The following is a 21,099-nucleotide window of genomic DNA, read 5'->3' as shown; positions in this document are numbered from 1 at the left end:
TGGTCTATACATTATATAAATAACTGATTAAATAATCAAGACGATAAGTTAGGCTGTACAATATTTGGTGAACATGCAATAATGTTGGATGTTTCCATTAAGTGAAATAACTAGACACTTAATGGAAATGTTTTTGTGCTTTGAGGTAAGATTTTTCTAAATAACAGCATCTGTGTCCTCAGCAGCTTTATAGTAACTTTCTTCTTAATATTTCTGCTTCTGACTCCAGGTGTGAAATAATGAGAGCTGTCAATCAATTGAGTTTTTGCAAACGTATCACTATTTCTTTAATATTTAAAATGGACAGTGCTTGGGAGCATAATTCTTTGCAGCTCAATTACGTTTTTGTTTTTTTTGGGTGGGGGGGTATGCATCTTGTGCTTTATGTTTCATAGGCCTAACGGGCCTTTATGGCGAGGAAACGAGAGATTTGCAGCCCTTTAATCCCACAACGCAACACTCCAAGGAAAACATGTGCAGAGATTGTCCATGAGGCCAGACAGTCTCTGCGAGTTCAATCTACCCAGCGACCTGTCACCCCCAGGGTTGAACAGAGACAACTATTTGGGGGTAACTCCATTCGAGTAGACTGTGACAACAGGCCTCCATCTGCCTTCAGGTTTGCCACAGATTCCCGCCTGAATACATTTTAAGGTCAGTCACATCTCAGATTAAGTGTGATAAGAGTTATTGTTTACCTTGCAGTCTTCATGCTCAGAATTTTGATGCACCAGAGTCCAGGCCGGGTTCAGGGATCCGCCTCTCACCTCTGGACCACGTATGTCATGAACACACGCTACACATCAGTGTTTAAGTAGAATGTTTGCCCGATTTTGGTTTTGTTTGCAGGAAACGTAGATATGTATACAACAGTTTTCTAGATAATGGGAAGATGACATCTTATCTGTTTTTGATAGCCGCTACATTATTCTGATATACAGTATTCCAGAGGCAGGAGTAGCAGTAAGCAATATTCGCTCTCTGAATAACACTTCAACCATCTTGTGCCGGTAATTTCTTTATATTGTGTCAGAAGCCAAAGTTTCCAGTCCTGTGCAATGCAGAAGATCCGCTCAAGGCTATTCCCAAACCTCCTTCTGGCCCGGTGGACAGAAGAAAGGGACAGACACGAGCACGCCTCCTCAGGACTGCATCTCTCACTGCATTACCACCTGTGGAAGGACATAAAGAGGGTGAGGATGGAAAACACATGACAAGATAAGAAAGTGTTTTAGTAAAATCTACTCGGATTACTAAACAACTATTGTATGCGAGGTTAAGAAAAAAATCACATGTTGCATTTGCACTCCAATGGACACAACAGGAGACACACTGTGCAAGTTTTATAGCTATGAAATGTATAAAGAAAGGAGCACAGCCTTTATTTCATCAGCATAAATCTTCTTTGCACACATGAGTGCTGAACCACTTTTGTCAAATGCAAATGAATGGAGTCATTCACATACTGACATTCTACCTGATTTATATTCTCTGCGATAGAGAGAGTGGACACAAACCTTGTCCTGCAAAATTGCTTTGCAGTTTAGAGCAATAACACAAATAACGGCGAGTGGCTGAAGTCTCTCAGCTGCATTTCGACACTGATGAAGACAAGTAGAATTTGTCCCACAGCGTGGAGCCGTAAACCAATGAATAACTTCTTGCCACGTCTTTTCATTGCTTTCACAGTGACACAGAGATTAAATTCAGCTCCGGGACAAAAGCAGCTTCCCAGTGAAGACCGCACCGCCGTTCGCCGCGGCCCTCTCAAGCCCGAACCTCAGAGAACAGCGAGTGGAAGGTACGCTTTTTGCCCTTTCTGCTGTGACTTGCAGGATCTGCCCCTCGCTGTCTGCCCTCCCGCCCTCTCCCGCTCCCTCTCTTTGACCGCAACGACAGTATGACAATGAGTCGAAGATTTATTGGCGCTACGAGGTTGCAGGGGTAGCCATTGCTCGATGGAGTTGATTGCGCCTTTCGTGAAACTCTTCTCCATTTTATTCCCTGCCAGCCAGCCTCTCTGTTGCCAAATGTCACTTTTTTTTTTCTTTTTTTTATTTTTTTTTAAGGCTTTTTGTTAATGCTGCTTGTAACAGAGCACTGTGCAGAGCAACGGAAGCTGCATATGCGATCGAGCTTTCAGGCTTTCAGACAATTGATGGATTTGGAAATTCACATAAAATCATACTGATCCAAGAAACATTATTTGGAAATATAGTCACCTGAAGTATAAAAGACGCAACTTCTGTCATCACTAAATGCTAATTATATATATTTTAATTCTAATTCACAACTAATTTGTTTTGTCAGCTACATATATGAAGATAGTTACTCGAGTAGTAGTGTCACAATGTACAGAACAAGTTCTTGACCTGGGGACAGTAAACTCCATTGTAAAAACCCCTTGCTTTTTACTATACACTATATCTTGGTCACAGTTGAATCCGGCATCTTGGCATGCTTCACACCGGATGAAACGGCCTCTATCTCTCATCGCAATCATGTGTCAGCTTTTACACTTCCACAGTGTAAGGAAGCTAAAAGCTCAGCTTCTTTCTGCCGACCTCATCAGCTGTGTGTCGGCAGGAGGGGCATAACTCTGGGCATGAGGTCAGGGGCTGTCGTTACAATCCATCCACCTATCGATTGGGTGGAGCAGCTGGGGCTGTTGAGGAGGGGGTGGCCCATAAAACACTTTTACAGGAAATCTGGGGCCGTGGTCCACAGTGCCGCCTCCTCCCTCACAAGTCAAGCCGGCATGCGATGTTTGTACGACTTGTTGCTGACAAAGAAAAACTCCAGGTCACCTCCCTGTGGTCCCGTCATCATTGAATAGGATGCATTTTAAACAATTTCCCCTCGTGGTTAGAGTCAGGTCGGCGTATTTGAAGTGCAATTCTTTAGTTTTGCAAGGAACTAAGTTAAAGGGTTCATTTGACAAGAGAGTCAAACCAGAAGCACAGCAACCGCAAATGGAAACAGACACAACAGGACAGATTAACATGATGAGTTGGACGAGACATAAAGATAGGAGAGATTACACATACGCCAGGTTCTTATTCTCCAATAAGCCAAAGCTCTATAGCTCCAAATGGCTCTCTATTAGATTTGGATGCCCATCTGGGCAAGGCTGGTAGGCAAGCGTGTATTGTGACTGCAGTGCACTGGCCAGGCCGAAGATGGGGATGAGGTCATGTCTCGGAGAATGCGGAATCACACAAAGAGCCCTTATGATCAGACTCTTAATGCTATCATACAAAGCAAGAGCCTTCTGACATCCATTGCAGCATGTTTCACACAACACTGCCTGCTGCATCTCTGCTCACGAGCCCACTTTATTACCAACATCAGCAACACATTTTGTGGCAATGCTCCCGTAAAACTCAGCCGATTCCTGTTTTATAACACGAGACGATAAATCATCTTAAGATTTCAGTTTCTCTTCCAATAATCGACGGAGCCTCTGTGTGGGACTCGTGTAGTAAATTGACATTTGCAGACGTGATAAGCATGACTCAACACGTTCATCAGTATTTAATAGGAATTATTTTCACAGCTGGTCGTGTAGTAATTAGTCACAAGACACAACACCTGTCACATTTCGTAGAATTTACTGGCGTCAATATTGTTGCGTGTCAGTGGAGTTGTACAGACTTGAAATGCGGGGAGGGAGAGTTTAGAGTGACATGCTGGGGGCAAGCCACGACACAGCACCGCCTGACACCCGGGCGTGTTTGTTCTTTACCATTTTGGTTTATGGCTCCTGCAGAGAGGCGCCGAGGTCGTGGTGAGAGACAGCTCACAGTGACAAAGCTTGAAAAGTTTTACCAGACTCCCTCAGGGTTGACACACACACACACACACACACACACACACACACACACACACACACACACACACACACACACACACACACACACACACACACACACACACACACACACACACACACAGTTATAACATTTAAAAACAGACGGACACATGAACAGCATCTGCTTATGTACATGAAGAGCTGCAACGCTTCCTCTGCTGCACCAGCGACATCTAGTGGCATGTTTTTGGAAAAAAAAAACTCCAACATTGTTCACCATTTTTGACACATTTCAAAGTCAGCAGCTTTGAACAAACAGATACAGTATGACTGGTTTCAGTAAAATGTGTATTGAATGTAAATATATATTTTACTTGTGTTTATTGGACCAATTGAGCTCCAAAGAATATAAGGCACATGTACCACGTCTTGTCGGCCTAATACAACCAGATTCTGTGTGTTTTTGTGTCTAACCAACGAGTTACTCAGCTAAGTGTTTTTATGTCTCTTTGTACCTGCAGTACTATTGCACAGTCCAGTGTTGACTCAGAAGAAAGGCCCACAGACTGCAGAGTGGAGCAAAGAACAGGTTTGTTCAGATATTCCTCAATGGAAACAAACCGTTCGTTTTGGACGACATCTATATATAGAAATGCTGTTGCAAGTTTCCTCTATCACAGTACAACTTATCCACTCACCTATTTTCTAAATGATCTGAGGTCAGATGAATGTATACAGGTCAAAATATAAGATAGAGTGTTTAGTCTTGAGCTCAGAAATGTTTTTAAATCAGCAAGGCAGACACAGCTCTCTCGTCCTCTATCACTCTCTGAACAATGCTTGCTCAGTGTCAAACTTTGATCGAGGCATTGTTGCTAAGGGCCAAACTTCCACCATTTGAGGCAGGCAGCCAATAGCCGAGGGAGCTGTTGGTGTGTGCGACCACAGTTTCCTGTGCCACGTGGAACATGCAGTATGGTATGCAAATTCTCTGTAAAAAAAAAATAAAAAAGATGCTTGGCCTGTATTTGCATAAACCAAAACACACACACAGATAAATGTGTTTTTATTGCACATGCACACATGCAGACTGTTTTACATTGACGAAAGAGGAAAATGGTCGGAAGTTGAGCTGTGTCTAGTGACCTTATACCGTGCCATCAAACTTCCTGCCGTTTTATTTTAGGGCAGTGAACTTGTGAACCTCGCTTGCCGCTCCAGAGTTCGGAAGGTGGTAATTGGCTAACTGCAAATCTCTGCACGTTTCAGGGCAGGCGTACGGAGATAACGCCACAAGCACTGACAAGGATCCAGATTCCCTCGTGTGGAATAATTCAATCCTGCCTCTTCTTCAACAACTAGAAAGTGTGGCTGCAGGTACTGAGGCTAAAACCTCAAGATAACTCCAAGAAAAAGCACAACGCTTGATATACATTCTGCAAGTTAATTGAATTACTTCAAATGTATTTTTCTTTTGGGCTTTTCGGGAGGTTTGCAAGGCTTGGGATAAGCATTGTGTTTGGAGGATTCTAGCAGTTGTATCAGAGCCAAGCCTCTATAATTATCACTCCATTCTTGTGTTTCCTTCTTCCATTCAATTTTTATGAGCACCATGAGAAACATTTTTTTCAGCAGTAGCAGATAATTATGCATAGAATCAAATTTTCAACAAATTGAGAAAGCCCTGTTATTTCACTGTCCCAAGAAAGAAAAACAAAACAGTGTTATGTTTGGCATGTACTCAGAATTGTCTTAGCCTGAAACTGCAGTCTGACAGCCAAGGAATGAAATCTATGGCTGTAAATATTTTAGCACTCTGCAAATTTAATGGAAAATTCATTTGAAAGATAAATATTAAATATTTATTGTACCCAGAGCCTTCTGGCTCATGCATAAAACACCCTTCAGTTTCTGTGAGAAATTGCAGTGAAATGTGGAGTGTGAGACTTGCGTTCGACCTTTTGAGAAAAAAAAAGAAATGGCCAAACCTTGTTATTTATGCAGGGAAAACGTTTATTTTACCTCAAAAACAAGGAAATGGCTCCACCCTTTTTCTTCCTCTGCTTCAAGAGGGAAGCGGCCTGTTGAAGAATTGTTCTCCCCGGTATTTAATCACTTGAGACGAAAAGCTGATTCCTGGAGGAGGAAGGATGATGTATATTTTCTGCTGACCAATGTAATATTGATGTTTGAAAAGTTAACCTCCTGGTCCCATATGCCTCATACACTCACTTCACACACATGCACACACACACACACACACACACACCACAACGTGCACCAAACATCACCGATCTCTGTGTATGAGACTATCCGACTTGCCAACAAACACAGTGGCTGTTTTCATTCAGGGGTGTTTGCTTTCTTTGGAAGTTTTTTTTTTTTTGCGAGAGTTTGTCCTGAACATCAGAGAATTTCTTCGCAATATATGTGCTTTGCGTCATTGCCAGGCATTTCTGAGGGCTCGGTCGACCGCCCGTGTGATTTATGTGACGAGCTCCACGGCACTCTGGCAAAAGCGGACATGCTCGGCCGGCGCTGTAAGAGGAGGTCAGGGATACTTCGAACACTGTTCCGCCTCATCGGCCTCAACTCTGTCCAGCTCAACCTTCACGTCGCCAAGCTTTGCCTCGCTGTGAGTTGTCTGTGAGTTTGCAGGTGTGCGCGTGAGTGCCGGCCTGTGTCAGCATGCCAGCAGCAAGTTTCAGTCACAAAGTATCCGGGATGCCGCTTAATGCAGTAGTATATTTGCTTTTGTTTGTTTTTTTGTTTTTATTCTCCAGCTGTACGTCAGTGAAAACAACCTCCTCATCATCTGTAAGCTCGTCTTCCAGATCAGCCGAAGCGAAAACAACGACACCTTCTTCCAGAAGAACTCCCTCATTGGTCAGAGTGACATAGTTCAGTGTTTTTCTGCTCCATGTTCCCCAGTGTGGTTGCTTACAGGCTATATTTTATCAGTTTTATTCCATTTTTCCTGATATTCGATATAAAGTGCATGCCTTCTCGATTATAACAAAGGTTGGCATTTCGTTTCTGTCTTTAGATTTGTTGCTGGATGTGCTGAGCAGAGAGGAAGTGTCCTCGTCTGGAGAAGCTCTGCTGTACTGTGTTGGTACACTAAAGTTTCTCTCGGGAAATTCGGTCCTCCTCAGACTGTTGCTGGAAAACAACTGTATCGGTGTGACTCAGAAATTGCTCCAGAAGCTCTGCGCTGTACAAGAAACGCACTTCACTATAGCGGGACATATCCTTGTGCAGGTGAGTCACAAATGTAATACTCCTGATCACCGCAAGCGCACAATGATTGATGTACGTATTCACAATAAATTACCCTCAGCAGTCCCCTGCTGTCAGTAAATAATTGTTAAACGTGCGTTGTAAAGTGTGTGTTGGCTGGTCTACATTCCCCCACTATAACATTAACATTTTTGTTTATGTCCAACGAGCGGCACGATGAACATAATGTTCTGCACTTTGGTCCAAAACACGCCCTGCATCACGCCTCACCAAGCGATTGCTACAAATCACATCATCTGGCCTCCGCAAACACTTTGAATCACATTGGATATCTGATACAAGTCACGATCCAATCAGAGGAGGGAAACAGGGACCCCGTGACGTTTCGGAACTTCCACTGCTGCTTATGTGCTGAAAATGAACCGTTTCCCTCTTGTGATAGAATGATTTATTTCAGTACTGAAAAGTTTCCGGTCACCCTGCTGTATAGCATCCTGTGCAGGCCACCGGCCAACCCTAACAAGCGAATTACTGACTCTGTGTGCCAGCCAACACAACCCCGATATGCACCTCTGTCCTAAGTACAGTCTGCTAAAGCAGAGCATGTATTCCTGCGAGTTCGTACTGAGGTTTTCTCTCTTTTTCACCCCCGTAGCTGACAGCGACCCTGAGGAACCTCGCTGACCACCCTGACTCCCGGCCACGCTTTGCTGCATTCTCCATATTGTCATTGCTGTGCATCGTACTTCGTCAACATTGTAATGACCAAGACATTTGCACCAATATTTCCCGGATTTTCAGGTATAAGCACATGAATAGCGTGAATGGGTGAATGAGCTGATATGTAAAGCGCTTTGGGACTACCTCAGTGTGGTTAGAAGGCGCTATATAAATCTAGACCATTTACCATTTTACCATTTACATCCCATTTTATATAGTTATTAACACTTGTGGTTTCTGTAAATGTTACAATCTGGATCAAAACAAATGATTCATGTTGCAGTGCATGATTGTGTCTCACATCATCTGTTTCTTTTCCTTGACTGCCCCTTTTTATTTTTCTTTATATAAAATTCAACAGAACCCAGATCTTTTTGTTTCAGTCTGCAACAGCACAGAAAAAAAAAAAACATTTTCAGTTGTGCTTTTTTTCCACTTATCAGTGTATCCCTATATATTATTCCATACAGCATTTGTGGAATGAAGTTCTCTCAGGGTCAAAGATCTGAGAGAGGGGGGAAAAAAAGCTCAGAAACGGCACATATCTGCAAATTCAAAGAAAAAAAAAAGTGATAATAATGATTGCACTCATAAAGTGGAAAACCGAGTCCAAACACAGCCTGCAGCTGAACAGCCAAACTATGCTACCGTATAGTCTTATCAGTGTTTCCAGACTAAACTGGCTTCAGTTAAAACCTGTGGTTTGAATGCTATATGTTAGTCCTTGAAAAGGTGCTTGTGCTGCAATATTTACCAGGTGTACTCTTGTCAATAGAGGCTCAATATCCGACGGCAGACACACCAGCACCAGAGAGTGTGCAGCAACACAAATGAGTCACCTTCTTCTTTTTTTCTTCAGTTCTACCTGCTCCTTAACTCCCCTTAGTGTGCTAAATGTCGCCTTAAAAATGCAATTTCCCCAGGTTTTATAGCTGATGAAGCTTATTTGTGTCTTGGATCATTAAAATCATGCCCAAGCCTGGACCCTCGTAATTATTGCCAGTGCTGATTTAATCGCACCGTATTTAGTCATCCTGCCAGGGCAGGACTTCTCATTGGTATTTGTTGTTGTCTCTCCCTCAGTAAACTCTCTTCTTACTCTGAGTGTCGCCTGGCTCTGGCCCAGACCCCCGACTGCTACCGGCTATTTTTAGAACTGCTGAGCAAACATCACCAAAAGCAGGTGAGTCCACCGGCCTCCCCCACTGCGTTTCTGTGAATCTTTGTGTCTACACAAGAAACAAAAGCATCCGTGGTGTATGTCCATCACCATGTATACTTTCAGCATTCGTTGTTTATACACTTGACGTCTAAACACATTTATGGCACACTGTGTCTATCTACACGCACCATCGGTCTCTTTGTCTCCACTGTGTGCATTTTGTTTTGACATTTAATCATCCCAGGAAGGGCTCAGCAAGTCGAGGAAAGACGGACGGAGGGTGGGTGGGAGGAGAGACAAGGAAAAAATATAGAGGTTAAGCTCGGGTTAATGGAGGTGACATCGAGTTGGACGGGAAGAGAGATAGGGAGAGGGGGAGGAGCTGCCGGGAAAAAAGGGGGGACCCTTCGTGATCTGACTTAAAAGACATGTTATCAACCTAATATGGAACGAACACTCACGCCTACAAACACACACACACACACACACACACACACACACACACACACACACACACACACACACACACACACACACACACACACACACACACACACACACACACACACACACACACACACACACACACACACACACACACACACACACACACACACACTCTCTATCCAGAGACATGCAATGGTTCTGGGACAACCCGTCCTTTCCTAACACCCAGTGACACTAATGCATGTTCTTCCCACGTCATGCCAGTCTAATATAGTGTTGCGTTTTCTTCCACGTGTGTGATGACTTCTTTTAAAAAGGATTTTGTTACAAACCTCAGCAAAACATCGACCTGGCTGAGATTGCAGGTTCACAGTGCAACAAGTGATTCGAGTGTCTTTAGAATCTCATTCACAGCGTAAAGGGTCTCTCTTTAGAGCTCCTCTATTTTACTCATTGTCGTCGACTTGCCTTTGTTTTGGACAGACTGTCATAATATTGTTAGAGCTCAAGCTCTCAGGTGTTCTACGGAAAATAATATTTGTTTTCTTCACACTGTTGACTTGACAGAAGAAAGTATTTGTAAAGGATCAGCTTGGCCTCTGGGAAGCTGGATTGAGTCTCCATCCTTGTAACTGCAGCATTGCCCAAACAAAATGCAAGAATTTATTCAACTTCTACACAAACTTTCTCTCTCGCTCTGATGAACTGATTACATTCAGATGGTCGCTAGCCAAAAGGAAAGGTCACTGTGATCTCTTATAACGCACACACACACACACACACACACACACACACACACACACACACACACACACACACACACACACACACACACATACACAGAAAGTCCCTGGTTCAAGACGGTGACACTTTTGTGTGGAGTTTTCATTTTATTTTCATTTCAGAATCTGCTTCTGCTTTAGATTGGATCCCTGATCTGCTCTGCTCTTCCACAGGACCTCGTTGTGCGCCTCCTCTTCACCCTGGGGAACGTCACCGCTAAAAGCGACGAGCCTCGGCAGCAGCTCTTCCAATGCGACGGGTGTGTGGACACACTGCTCCAACTCTACAAGCATTACCAGCGAAAAGACATGCCAGTGCAGAAGGAGGCCGCTCTGCAGAAAGATGCCCCTTCCCACCGCGGGGCTCCTGCTCGTGCTGCATCTGCACAGGAGTCTGATGACGTGCTGGTGAAGCTGGTCAGGGTGCTGGCTAACATGTGCATCCACCCCACTGTAGGTCCATCACTGGCTACAGACGCAGCCATCACTGAGCTACTGATGGAGACGCTCGGTGAGTGAGCGAGATGGAGGCCAAATCATCAGGACATAACAAGTAGTGAACCTGAAGGAATTGCTTTTCATTTTTGATACAAAGGCGCCAAAGCAAGAAGGCAGTGTGTGAAATAGCTGAGGTTAAAAAGGTTCAAAATAGCTTGTATGGTACTTTATGAGAACAGCAGCCATATTGGAGGCAGCCAGCCACTTCCCTTGTGCTGGGAACAAAACATGAGTGGAAACCACGCTCATCGTTTGTGCTTCATTTATTCTCAATATGCAGTACATCCTTCTTTGGATTTTTTTTTTTTTTTTCTTTTTTCTTTTTTGTTTGCTTTGTTTTGTTATTTTGTCTCGCAGACCGAAACACTTTGCAGAGCAGGATGTTCTGTCACATCTCACAACCCGCCGTGGTTTGTGGTTTGCATGTCCTGTGTTTCAGAACAGGTTGAACTGAGACATGGGTGGGTGATGAACTTTCTGCTCAGCTGTCTGCCACCCACACTCACCTTATGGCATTTGGGAGAAAGCAGTAAATAAACAGCACGGAGGTCAAACTAGTGAAAAAGGGGCAAAGATTCAAAGACAAAGATGGGCGTGTCAGTAGGGAACACCGCAAGTAAACCATGAGGACAGGAAGAGAATGAGCAAATGAAGACGAGTGCAGTTAGTGTGACGATGCAAGTGAAGGTTTGGCTGATTGATGTCCTGTTTTGATCAACTTCGTGACACGCCAGGCCTTTTTCCCATTACAGAGCCGCCGGGGTGCAACAGCAGAGCATTTCCCATCAGAATCAGAAACTAAATTCAAAGTGAGACAGGCACCTCTCGACGGCACAACCACAACATCCGCGATTCACAATCAAGCGCGCAGCATCTGCTGCTATATCAGGAACGGGGCTTCGTTTCTAAGCTGCTCACAGTTTCATGGCTGGTTGGACCGGGTCACTGTGACCTGTGTGTGCCACCTCATCTGTAACAGGACATTAACCAGAGCTAATGTAATCGCGTCTTGAAAGTTCTGTTCTTATTACGTTCACCTTCCACAATTAACTGGTGAACAGCACCACAGATGCTTCATTTCACCCGAATCCTCGAATGTCACACTTGTTTAAGGTTAGTTTGTGTCTCGCTTTCCCGGTGCGCGCGTACATCGGTGCTTGTGTGTTTGTTGACAGAGTTGCGGTCAGTGCAGGAGAGCGAGGAGTTGGTGGTGAATGTGGCGGCAACCATCAACAACCTGTCCTTCTACCAGGAAGAACGCTCCTCCATCTGGCGCAATGAAGTCAACATTGCAAAATGTGAGACCAAAAAGCTTATAGTTTGTCTGAAAAACTTCTTTTACCCAAGTGAGATTGAAAAGCAGGCATTTCTCTGAAATAAGGTTATGATACCAGTGTTCTCGTCAACACCAGTGATTTACTTTCAACTATGTGTTTTGTCAAGAACATCGTAATTAGAGGTAAATGTTAACTATTTTGCCTGTACTGTGAAATAACATTTTGTTTTCTATTTAGTTTTTTTTTTTTTGTCTTTTTACATCTGGAACACAGTTTAATTCACAAACCTCATGTCACCCCTTCCAAATCCATTGTTTTAGCCCGAATGTCATGGAGGGTGTAAAAACGTCAAGCTTATATAAAATGGCTCTCTCCCTTCATTTTGTTGCAGTGATGCTGAAGTTGATGCTCAGCTCCAGTTTGGAGGCCATGCTCGAGGCCACCCGGGTCTATGGAAACCTGTCACAGTCCAAGAATGTGAGGGACTTCATCATACAAAACAAAGGTACACATCAATCGCAGGGCCCTTTCTGTATTGAGTTTACATGTTTCCCATGACTTGTGTCGGTACAAGTACAGTCAGCTTGAAGAATCCTGCTGACTCAGATGTCAGCAGCTCTTCCGTCGGTCTTCCTCCACCCCCTCACTGCTTCACCTTTCTCGCTCTCTCTCTCTCTCTCTCTCTCTCTCTCTCTCTCTCTCTCTCTCTCTCTCTCTCTCTCTCTCTCTCTCTCTCTCTCTCTCTCCTCCTCCTCCTCCTCAGTGCACCAGTTTGTGGTGACGCTGCTCGACTCAAAGAGCAACGAGATGTGTTTCTCTGCCTGTGGGGTCCTCATCAACCTGGCTGTGGACCCCCCCAACCGGGTCTGTCTCGCCCAGGAGGGGGCCTCTGCCAAGTAAAGACCTCTGAATATTATAAGTTAGATACCATGAATATTCAGCACACAGTGCGATTACATTAAAAAAATACAACTGCAACATATTGATGACACAAAATGTACAATACAGTCAACATCATAGTGTCATATAAATATATTTATTTTGCTCAAGGGTGAAATCGATGATTAACATATTACAATTAAAAAAAAAAAAAAAAGTGGTTAAACAAGCTATTTCAGATTTGTCAGGCAAATTTGTTCAGTTAATAGGACTGACAAAGTCGCTTTGTTGCAAACATGAAGGTGAAATAGTGTCCAAATAAGGCTGTTTCTTACTGTGTGTGTGTGTGTGTGTGTGTGTGTGTGTGTGTGTGTGTGTGTGTGTGTGTGTGTGTGTGTGTGTGTGTGTGTGTGTGTGTGTGTGTGTGTGTGTGTGTGTGTGTGTTGAGCTGGTGATCTTGCAAGGCATATCCTGCCTTCAATCGTATGGTGAAAACATAGCGTAGGTGGGTGTAGATGAGTACAGTAAGAAGAAGAACGGCTAGAGTAATTAAAGCAAACCCATCGATGCATAGAAAATCCCAAAATGTATCAACAAAAAGGGTTTTCATTTGTTTTCATATCCAGATTTCAGATCAGTTTCTAATTTCACCATGAGTCGGTTCCGACGAACCTGACTGGTTCTGTGTGATTCTCCGGTGTCGGCTCTGAAATCCTCTCACTCTTTGAGAAGTTGGTCCACTGAAGCGAAGCTAATATTTTCAGACCCGGCGGTCATGTGAAACCCTTTCAGTCATATGACGTGTGTGTGTGTGTGTGTGTGTGTGTGTGTGTGTGTGTGTGTGTGTGTGTGTAGGCTGCTGGACTGTCTCAGAGACTTCGGACCAGGCGATTGGCAGCTGGGGGGCCAGATCTGTCAGGCCTTGTGGAACCTGATTGGCAGCGGCTCAGAAAATCTGTTGGACCCTTATGAGAGAAACTCGCTGCTGGAGGTCCTCATTACATACTTAGGTTGGTGTTGCAAACCTTACATAACAAGAGTGGGCATAAACATGTTGTTACTCAATTGGGGGGGGGGGGGGGGTGTATGTATTCCCACTATCATAAATGTAACACCTCTGTCATCACATCTTGGCGCTGCCTTAGACCACATAACTTGTCAATAAAAAGATTTCAAAACAGAGCCGAACCCCTTCACTGCTCTCTGTCACGCTCTTCTCAACTTTTTCCTCAGACGAAGAGGAGGCTCTGAAGTGGACAGAGACTGGCGATGCCAGGGATGACCACAGACCACACTGGGAGTCACAGTTTCTACCTGTTGCTCAAAAACTGACGAAGGTACTCCAGAGTCCGGACTCGACTCCCTGATACACAGAAAGGTTTGGGTTAAATATAGTTTTCAATTTTTTTTCAAACACACACCTCGTGTGGCCAGACTGGATTCCCAGCAGCTCAGAGAAACTTCAGTGATGAGCCATAGAAGCAGAGAGAGAGAGAGAAAAAAAAAAAGCCTGTGAATTCCCACAGAAGCTCATTAGCCACCTCCTGCACTATAATCCTCTGAATGTGATCAGTCTGCTCCCAGCAGCCGCCACTCTGCCTCCTCATGACCGAGCACTCCAAACAGGCTGCAGCTGCTGGTTGGTTTTTTTCCACAGAAGACGAAGCTACAAACATTTTCACAGCCGCTTTTAAAGCCTACAGACTGAGTCACGTTGAAAAACAATAGACTTCAGTTTGAATGAAAAATACAGGCTACGTAGCATATAAGAGGTAGACTGAACTTGAATTGAACCGTTAAAAAAAAAATTATATGTGAGAATGTGAAACTCTAGTAGATATTTTCAGTGATTTGCAATCAATATGCACACATATTTGACGTTTGACCTGCGTTTTTACTTTATCTGCTTATTCTCATGTCTCCAGTCAGCCACTGTGTGTCTTATTACCAGGAGCCTTATTTGGTTTGTTTTTTTATTGTTTGTGGTTCATTGGGTTAAGAGTGGAACTCGAGTGTTGGGCACCCCGGTTCAAACCCCGGACGTAGCAGGAAGGTCATCGGGTGTAATAACTCGGCAGGTCTGCGGTTCAAGTTGCATTAACTTGTTGTGGTGAACACTGTAAAAGAGAGCTAAATAGACTTATTTAATTTTATTGTTCTGTACCTTGTCGTGCACTTTAATTTTCCCTTCCATAAAGCTTTCATTCGTGGATATCTATAAATGTACTTTACCCAAGCTTCATGAACATTTATATAACTGACGTGCACTGTATGAACACTGTATTGTAAAGATACTTTTATGATACTGTAATCTTAAAAAAAAAACTGTTGACCAACTTGGAATTTACCTCATAATTAAATCTTTTATTGCCTATGGATTGTGTGGAGTTTGAACTTAATGAAACACATCAGAATAAAGTAGAAAAACATTAAGGTTTCTTTTTTTTTTTTGCTTCTCCAAGGCTTTATTGTTACACAGATATGGGGCCAGGCAGTGCTTACAAGTTACACCAAATAGCCTAAAGTACAGCATTTCAAAATCACATCATCATTACATTGAAACAAATCAGAAACGGCACTTAATGTAAAAACCCACGGTGTCATTCTCCCCAGTTTTCACATAGTGACTTCAAACAACCACAAGACAAGTCAAAGTTTAAAAAAAACAAACAAACAAAAAAAGAAAAACCCTACACAACTCTTTCGCCAGAGTTGACAACAAAACTTGTTCTGAGCACAGAATTCCTTCAGGTGAAATGACAAACAAGTTGGCTGACGTCGATGTTAATCTTATAGTATGGGGCGAGCCACTGAAATGTGAGGCGATTGGTCAGCGGGGATAACACTGAGGGTCTGCTGGTGATCGGTGTATTGAAACAAACAAGAAAAAAGAAGAAAAAAAACAGGCTTGTGTGGCTTTAAATGGGAAACACCCTGAAGTTTAGACTGGTGACCAGCCACATCTGGGATGTGACACATCCCCCCCCCACCACCACCAGTCAGGTGTGACACAGGAGTCAGACGGGACAGTGAGGTAAGGTGTCCTCTAGGAAATCCCCCTCTTCCTCTCATCTCGTTCCGAGTGTCGTTCAGGAGCACAGAGAAACTCTACTCTCACACTGCAGAAGAAGAAGAAGGGAGAATCGCCTGGTTCCCCGCGACTTCTGATTCGCAGACGGTAAAGTTCACGACTGAGCCGACACCCAGTTCAGCTTTATGATCAAAGAGCTGAGCTGTAAAAACTTCACATCTTTTGCATAACGGCACCAGGACGCACTTTTAACTAATCAACCTGGGATATGTGACGTCTTTTATTCTCGTGCAACCGAGCGGTGAGAAGTGAGCTGATGGCGATTGTGCTCCGACTGCTTTCGATTCCTGAATTGTGTTGGGCTCGCCACATCTCGGTACAATCTCTTCCATGAAGCAGTAAGATTATAGTCGGTTTAGGAGAAAACTACAAATGATACACAAGTCCTTATTAGTTAAATTTTTTTTTCCATCATTTTAATTTTTTTTTTTTTATATATAGAAAGTGTCAGTAACTGACATCAGTCAGAAGTTTGAAAAAGACAAATCCTCCAATTCCTCCTCAAACCACTTCCAAATGTACCATTCCAGTATCTCCTCATCATCAGTCATCACTCTAGAGTCTCTCCATCCACCTTTAGAAGAATGCAGTACTTTACTGATTTTAGTAAACAAAAAAATTGAAAACAGTAGGATTTCACACCTCTGTTTAAAAAAAAAAAAAAGCTGCTTTTGCACTGGTTAGACTTTTTCCCCCCCTAGAGGGGAAATAAGCAGAGCTACAACGTTTTGCGTTCGAAAGCTAATCGACCGCTTGTCGGCCCTGTGTGGGGCTGCCGGACCCCCGAAAAGCGTCTCTGCTCACCAAAGAGCACTTCTTAAATGTTTCATAGAGAGAGGAAAAAAAACTAAAACAAAAACAAACAAAAAAAATGTAAGAGGTATTTGTTTTACTGGTAAAATTCACAATCCAAAGCTTTGAAAAGTGTTAGGGCGACCAGGCAGCTGGGATAAGCGGAAGACAGATACGGTGTGGTTAGGGCAACCGGAAGCAAATCCCTCCTGGAAAACCTGGTTTCTAACTTTCTTTTTGATTAGCTTTTCTTTTTTCTTCTTTTTTTTTTTTACATTTTCCATTACCAGAAAATAGACATCATCAACAACAACATCAACAAATGATAGTTACCTCACAATAACAGAGCTACAGCAGAAGCAAGAAGTCTTTCCTTCAAAGTGCCTCGCTTTTTTTTTTTTTTTTTTTTCAATCTTTTGACACATGAAATTCTGATAAAACGTACGTTTCCTCTCAGTCATATCTGTGAAATGCACACAAACATCCATCCCTCAGTCACCATGAACACATTCACACAGGTACAGTCCAACTTAGAAAATAATAATAATAATAAAAAAAAAAAAAAGGGCTCAGACAGTGTTCTTTTGAGTCGTCCTCCACTTCTCTCCTCGGGTTAGCTTACATTTGACATTTGGGATGAGGGGCAGGGAAGAGTGGAGGGGGAGGTAATGCAGTGAATTTCTAATGGACAGGGGATTAGGATAATGGGGTGGAATTGGGTGAGGGGTGTTTGGGGTGGGGTCAATATGACCCCTGAATACAACATGGGAGCAGCAGCATCAGCACGTTATGCACACTGTGCTGGATAGTTCAGGCACACGTATTAAAAAAAAAACAAACAAAAAAAAACCACTGCCCAAAAGTTAACGCTTTCGTCTCCAGTTACCACTGACAGTGACCACATCGACAACATCCACCTTTTATAATACAAAACCAAAAAAAAAACAAAAGCAATAAAAAGACATTAAAGTAACTGAAACAAACAAAAACAGTGATGACAGAATGGGCGTGCAGACGGCACAGCTTTCATTCCGGGGGAGTTTCTCGGGGGGGGGGGGGGTCTTCGCTCTGTCACGAAGCAGAAGAGATTGGCAACCCACGTGCTGCATGCTGGAATACTGAAACGTAGTCCTGGATGCCTCCGGCGTCAGTGCTTCAGGCCCGGCACAAACTCCCCAAGCAGGAGCTCGTTCTTTCCCCAGCCTGCCCTCTCTTGGTCAGTTTTGGCACTGCATGGCAACACAAACCTCCCGAGTCTGTGCTTCTCCACTTGTAGTTTGAGATGAGTTTTTCTCCCGACAGGAACCGATTTCTATTTCACGCTTTCCGTTTGTTCTGATCCTCTTCTGAACATCCAAACAACAAGTTCAGTCACAACCCAGGGCCTCTCTTCCACATTTTCCTCAAACCCCCCCCCCCCCCCTTTTTGATTTTTTTTGTTTTGTTTTTTGTTTTTTTTAAAGTGTCCCATAACGAGCAAGAACAACAACAGTAAAAAGACAACGATAACAACGCCAAAAGCACTTCATGTCATGTAGCGGGTGATCGCTCTCAGAGCGTATAACAGTTCTGCTTGCATCCGCGCTTCCATAAGAAGCAGATTAACGTGGACCTGTGGGTGAAAGCAGAGGAGCAAGTTTTCAGAACATTGAATTAAAAATGGGGCCTCGCAGACTAAACGGACAAGGGATAAGAAGTCCTCCTCACCTTCTCGGAGTGCTGAAACTGCCTCCAGAAACTCTCATACATTCGTTTGGTGGTCTTCTCGGGACTGCACACCATAGTCTTGATATAGATCTTAAAGCTACGGTCCAGGAGCTGGTTGATCTCCCCGTAATCGTAGTCGTCATACCTGAGGAGCACAGGGGAGCGGCGTTAACGAGGGGAACGTGCCAGGAGCGGCGGCGGCGGCACGGACGGGAAATGGCGTGGCGACCAACCTGATGCCAAACATGCAGTGGATGTAGTTCCAGATGGCCCTGCGCAGCATGCTGGTGTCCACGTCCTTGTGCGTGGCCATGGTGTTGTAGGTCAGGTTGTAGGCCATCTGAAACTTCTCGTCCAGCATCTGACCAACGTCGGGGTACAGCCGGTTCACCAGAGAGAAGCCGTGGTCCTCCCAGCTGTAATCCTGCGGGGGTGAACAAACGCAGCAGGTCAGTCGCGTTCGCCGGCTCCGGGGGGGGGCCGCGACGCCGCCGAGACTCCTCCGTCTCTAACCTGCACTCTGAAGGTGGGCACGTGCTCGCCCCGCCGGGAGAAGTCCTTGTAGCCGTAGCTCGGGTCCTCGAAGTGGCGGGAGATGTCCCTGGAGGGGACGCACTCCTCGTCCTCTGCCGTCACCACCAGCATGCTCTCGGTCTTCTCCCGCTCGAAGCGAGTCGCCATCTCCTCCTGGGTGGCCTCCTCGTCGTCGCGGCACTCCTGCAGCTGCTTCATCCTCTCCATGAGCACCTCCACCTCGCCACACATGTCCTGCAGACACAAGGGGCAGCTTCGTTTTGAGATTTGAATCCTCCTCCAAGAGGAAAATACACAATACACAATGTGCGCACGCACACACACACACACACACACACACACACACACACACACACACACACACACACACACACACACACACACACACACACACACACACACACACACACACACACACACACACACACACACACACACACACACACACACACACACACACACACACACACAGAATGCTAAACGCAGGGATTACATCCCAGGTTTAACTTTCACAGTCATGAGAAATCCCTCCCACGCTCTCGCTTTCATCTTTGGCACACACACACACACACACACACACCGTCAGCACTCACCTGGTTGCCGAGCAAATCGTCATGATGATTAGCGTGGCCGTTGCCGTTGGCGATGTCACACACGCAGTACTGGCTGAGGGAGGGGGGTCTGAACGTGTGCCCGCCGTCGCAGTGGATCTCGGGGGCGATGCCGCAGCCGAAGGTGAAGGAGGCGAGGGAGTGGTAGTGCGTGAGGAGGACCACGGCGTGTATCAGCTCGGCCAGCGACCAGCTGTGCTCCTCGGCCTTCAGAAGGCCCTGGAAAAAGAAGACGCTCGTTTAAGAGCCTGGATCACGACGTTCGCGTCGCAGCCTTTTCAAAGAAGATGGGGAAAAAATTGTGTTTTCGTCCTCCGAGTCCCATCTTGGGATCTCGTTTTGTTTTCTCGCCCCTCGAGTTGTCACTACACCTCTCACATGTTTCCACTTCGGACGGCCCGCTTTATCCAGCCTCCACCCATGATCTCAGCCGGTTACATCACACATCTCTCCCACCACATCCACCCCGGCCAAATGCCCCGTCCTCTCACCTCGATGTGTTCCTTGGTGAGGAGCCAAGGCCGGTGGGCCAGGATTTTGTTGAGCTCCCCGAGCTGCTGCAGCTTGTGAGGGGCTTCGTCCAGGCCGTTCAACCACTTGGGATCCCCCCCGACCTGGAGGAAGTCGTTCACGTGCAGGTTGACCAGGTAGGAGCACTGATGTCGAGCTGCCGCCTGCAGAGTCGCGACCACAAAATAAGACAGTTAAACGACTGGAACAAGGAGTCCCGACAGAGTTCGACGGGCTGGACGTGGCCTTACCATGATGCCGATGTAGTGTCGGTAGTGCAAAGCCAGGGGTCCATCCATCTGTAGCAGGTAGTGCTGCGTCCGGAGAAAGCTCTCCAGATACTGTGGGTGGAAGCCCATCACGAGGGAAATGTTGTCCAGACGACCGAGGGCTGCAAACGCATCCTCAAATATTGACTGTGTCCGGGCGTCCACTTTACTTACTTGAAGAATCTATATAAAAAAAAAAAAATACAAAATACAAAAAAACAGCTTAGATACTGCAAATAGTATGTGTTGGAACAAAAGCCGAGATTAGAAATTGCTTCATACCTCTTTTTCAGGGATAAATCTGCTTGGTCCGTTGCCCAGAGGTCTTGGGATCCTTACTCCCAAGTCCTGTGTTACAAAAAAAAGGAGAGAAAATTTTTAAATCCCTCATGAAGGCCAAGAAACATCGAGAGCAATGCAGTCAGTTCTGTGCGAGAAATTACTTTGTTTGACGTATTAAAAAAAAATAATAATAAATTAAATCAGGTGGATGAAAGAATATTGTGAAAAGACGAGTCAATATGAGCAATGAACTGTTGAGCAAAACCAAAATTAAGCTCTGATCATTCATAATTAATGAGACATTCACTGTCACGCGCATCCAGCTCGATAGTTCGCACTCATTCAATATTAAATCCCAATAGATTAAAAAGAAAAAGAAAAAAGAAAAGCAGTGTCTTCACTGAGCCCAGTAACTTTCCGCTACTTGTCGGGACATGTCCCCTCGCGGACACCGTCCCGCAGCGCACAATGAAGCGGATGAATGAAC

General features: G+C 44.8%; 2 protein-coding genes across 4 annotated transcripts in view; one reads left to right on the top strand and one right to left on the bottom strand.

The window, feature by feature from the left end:
• Nucleotides 1-410: 410 nt before the first annotated feature.
• armc2 (armadillo repeat containing 2) lies at nt 411-15,088 on the top strand (the record flags this gene model as incomplete). Its single annotated transcript, XM_080514017.1, has 17 exons — nt 411-619; nt 706-778; nt 1,034-1,193; nt 1,690-1,801; nt 4,333-4,400; nt 5,081-5,188; nt 6,262-6,446; nt 6,595-6,697; nt 6,858-7,072; nt 7,707-7,852; nt 8,855-8,954; nt 10,337-10,673; nt 11,836-11,958; nt 12,329-12,442; nt 12,701-12,833; nt 13,672-13,826; nt 14,050-15,088. 17 exons carry the CDS (start codon nt 411-413, stop codon nt 14,181-14,183), a joined length of 2,475 nt encoding a protein of 824 aa, XP_080370143.1. The 3' UTR covers nt 14,184-15,088.
• Nucleotides 15,089-15,272: 184 nt separating this feature from the next.
• sesn1 (sestrin 1) overlaps nt 15,273-21,099 on the bottom strand; it is a 56,473-nt gene continuing 50,646 nt past the window's right edge. For all 3 annotated transcript variants that reach the window (XM_080514600.1, XM_080514602.1, XM_080514601.1), the window contains 8 exons: nt 20,613-20,678; nt 20,313-20,513; nt 20,043-20,225; nt 19,534-19,770; nt 18,920-19,174; nt 18,640-18,830; nt 18,407-18,551; nt 15,273-18,311 (listed from right to left, as the gene is read on the bottom strand). In XM_080514600.1, coding sequence (XP_080370726.1) covers nt 18,225-18,311; nt 18,407-18,551; nt 18,640-18,830; nt 18,920-19,174; nt 19,534-19,770; nt 20,043-20,225; nt 20,313-20,513; nt 20,613-20,678 — 1,365 coding nt within the window. In that variant the 3' untranslated portion in view covers nt 15,273-18,224. The remainder of the gene's footprint in view (nt 18,312-18,406; nt 18,552-18,639; nt 18,831-18,919; nt 19,175-19,533; nt 19,771-20,042; nt 20,226-20,312; nt 20,514-20,612; nt 20,679-21,099) is intronic.

Source organism: Blennius ocellaris (assembly GCF_963422515.1).
Source record: "Blennius ocellaris genome assembly, chromosome: 18".
Lineage (NCBI taxonomy): Eukaryota > Metazoa > Chordata > Actinopteri > Blenniiformes > Blenniidae > Blennius > Blennius ocellaris.
The sequence above is the reverse complement of the archived record's forward strand: the minus strand, read 5'-3'. Positions and strand labels throughout refer to the sequence as shown.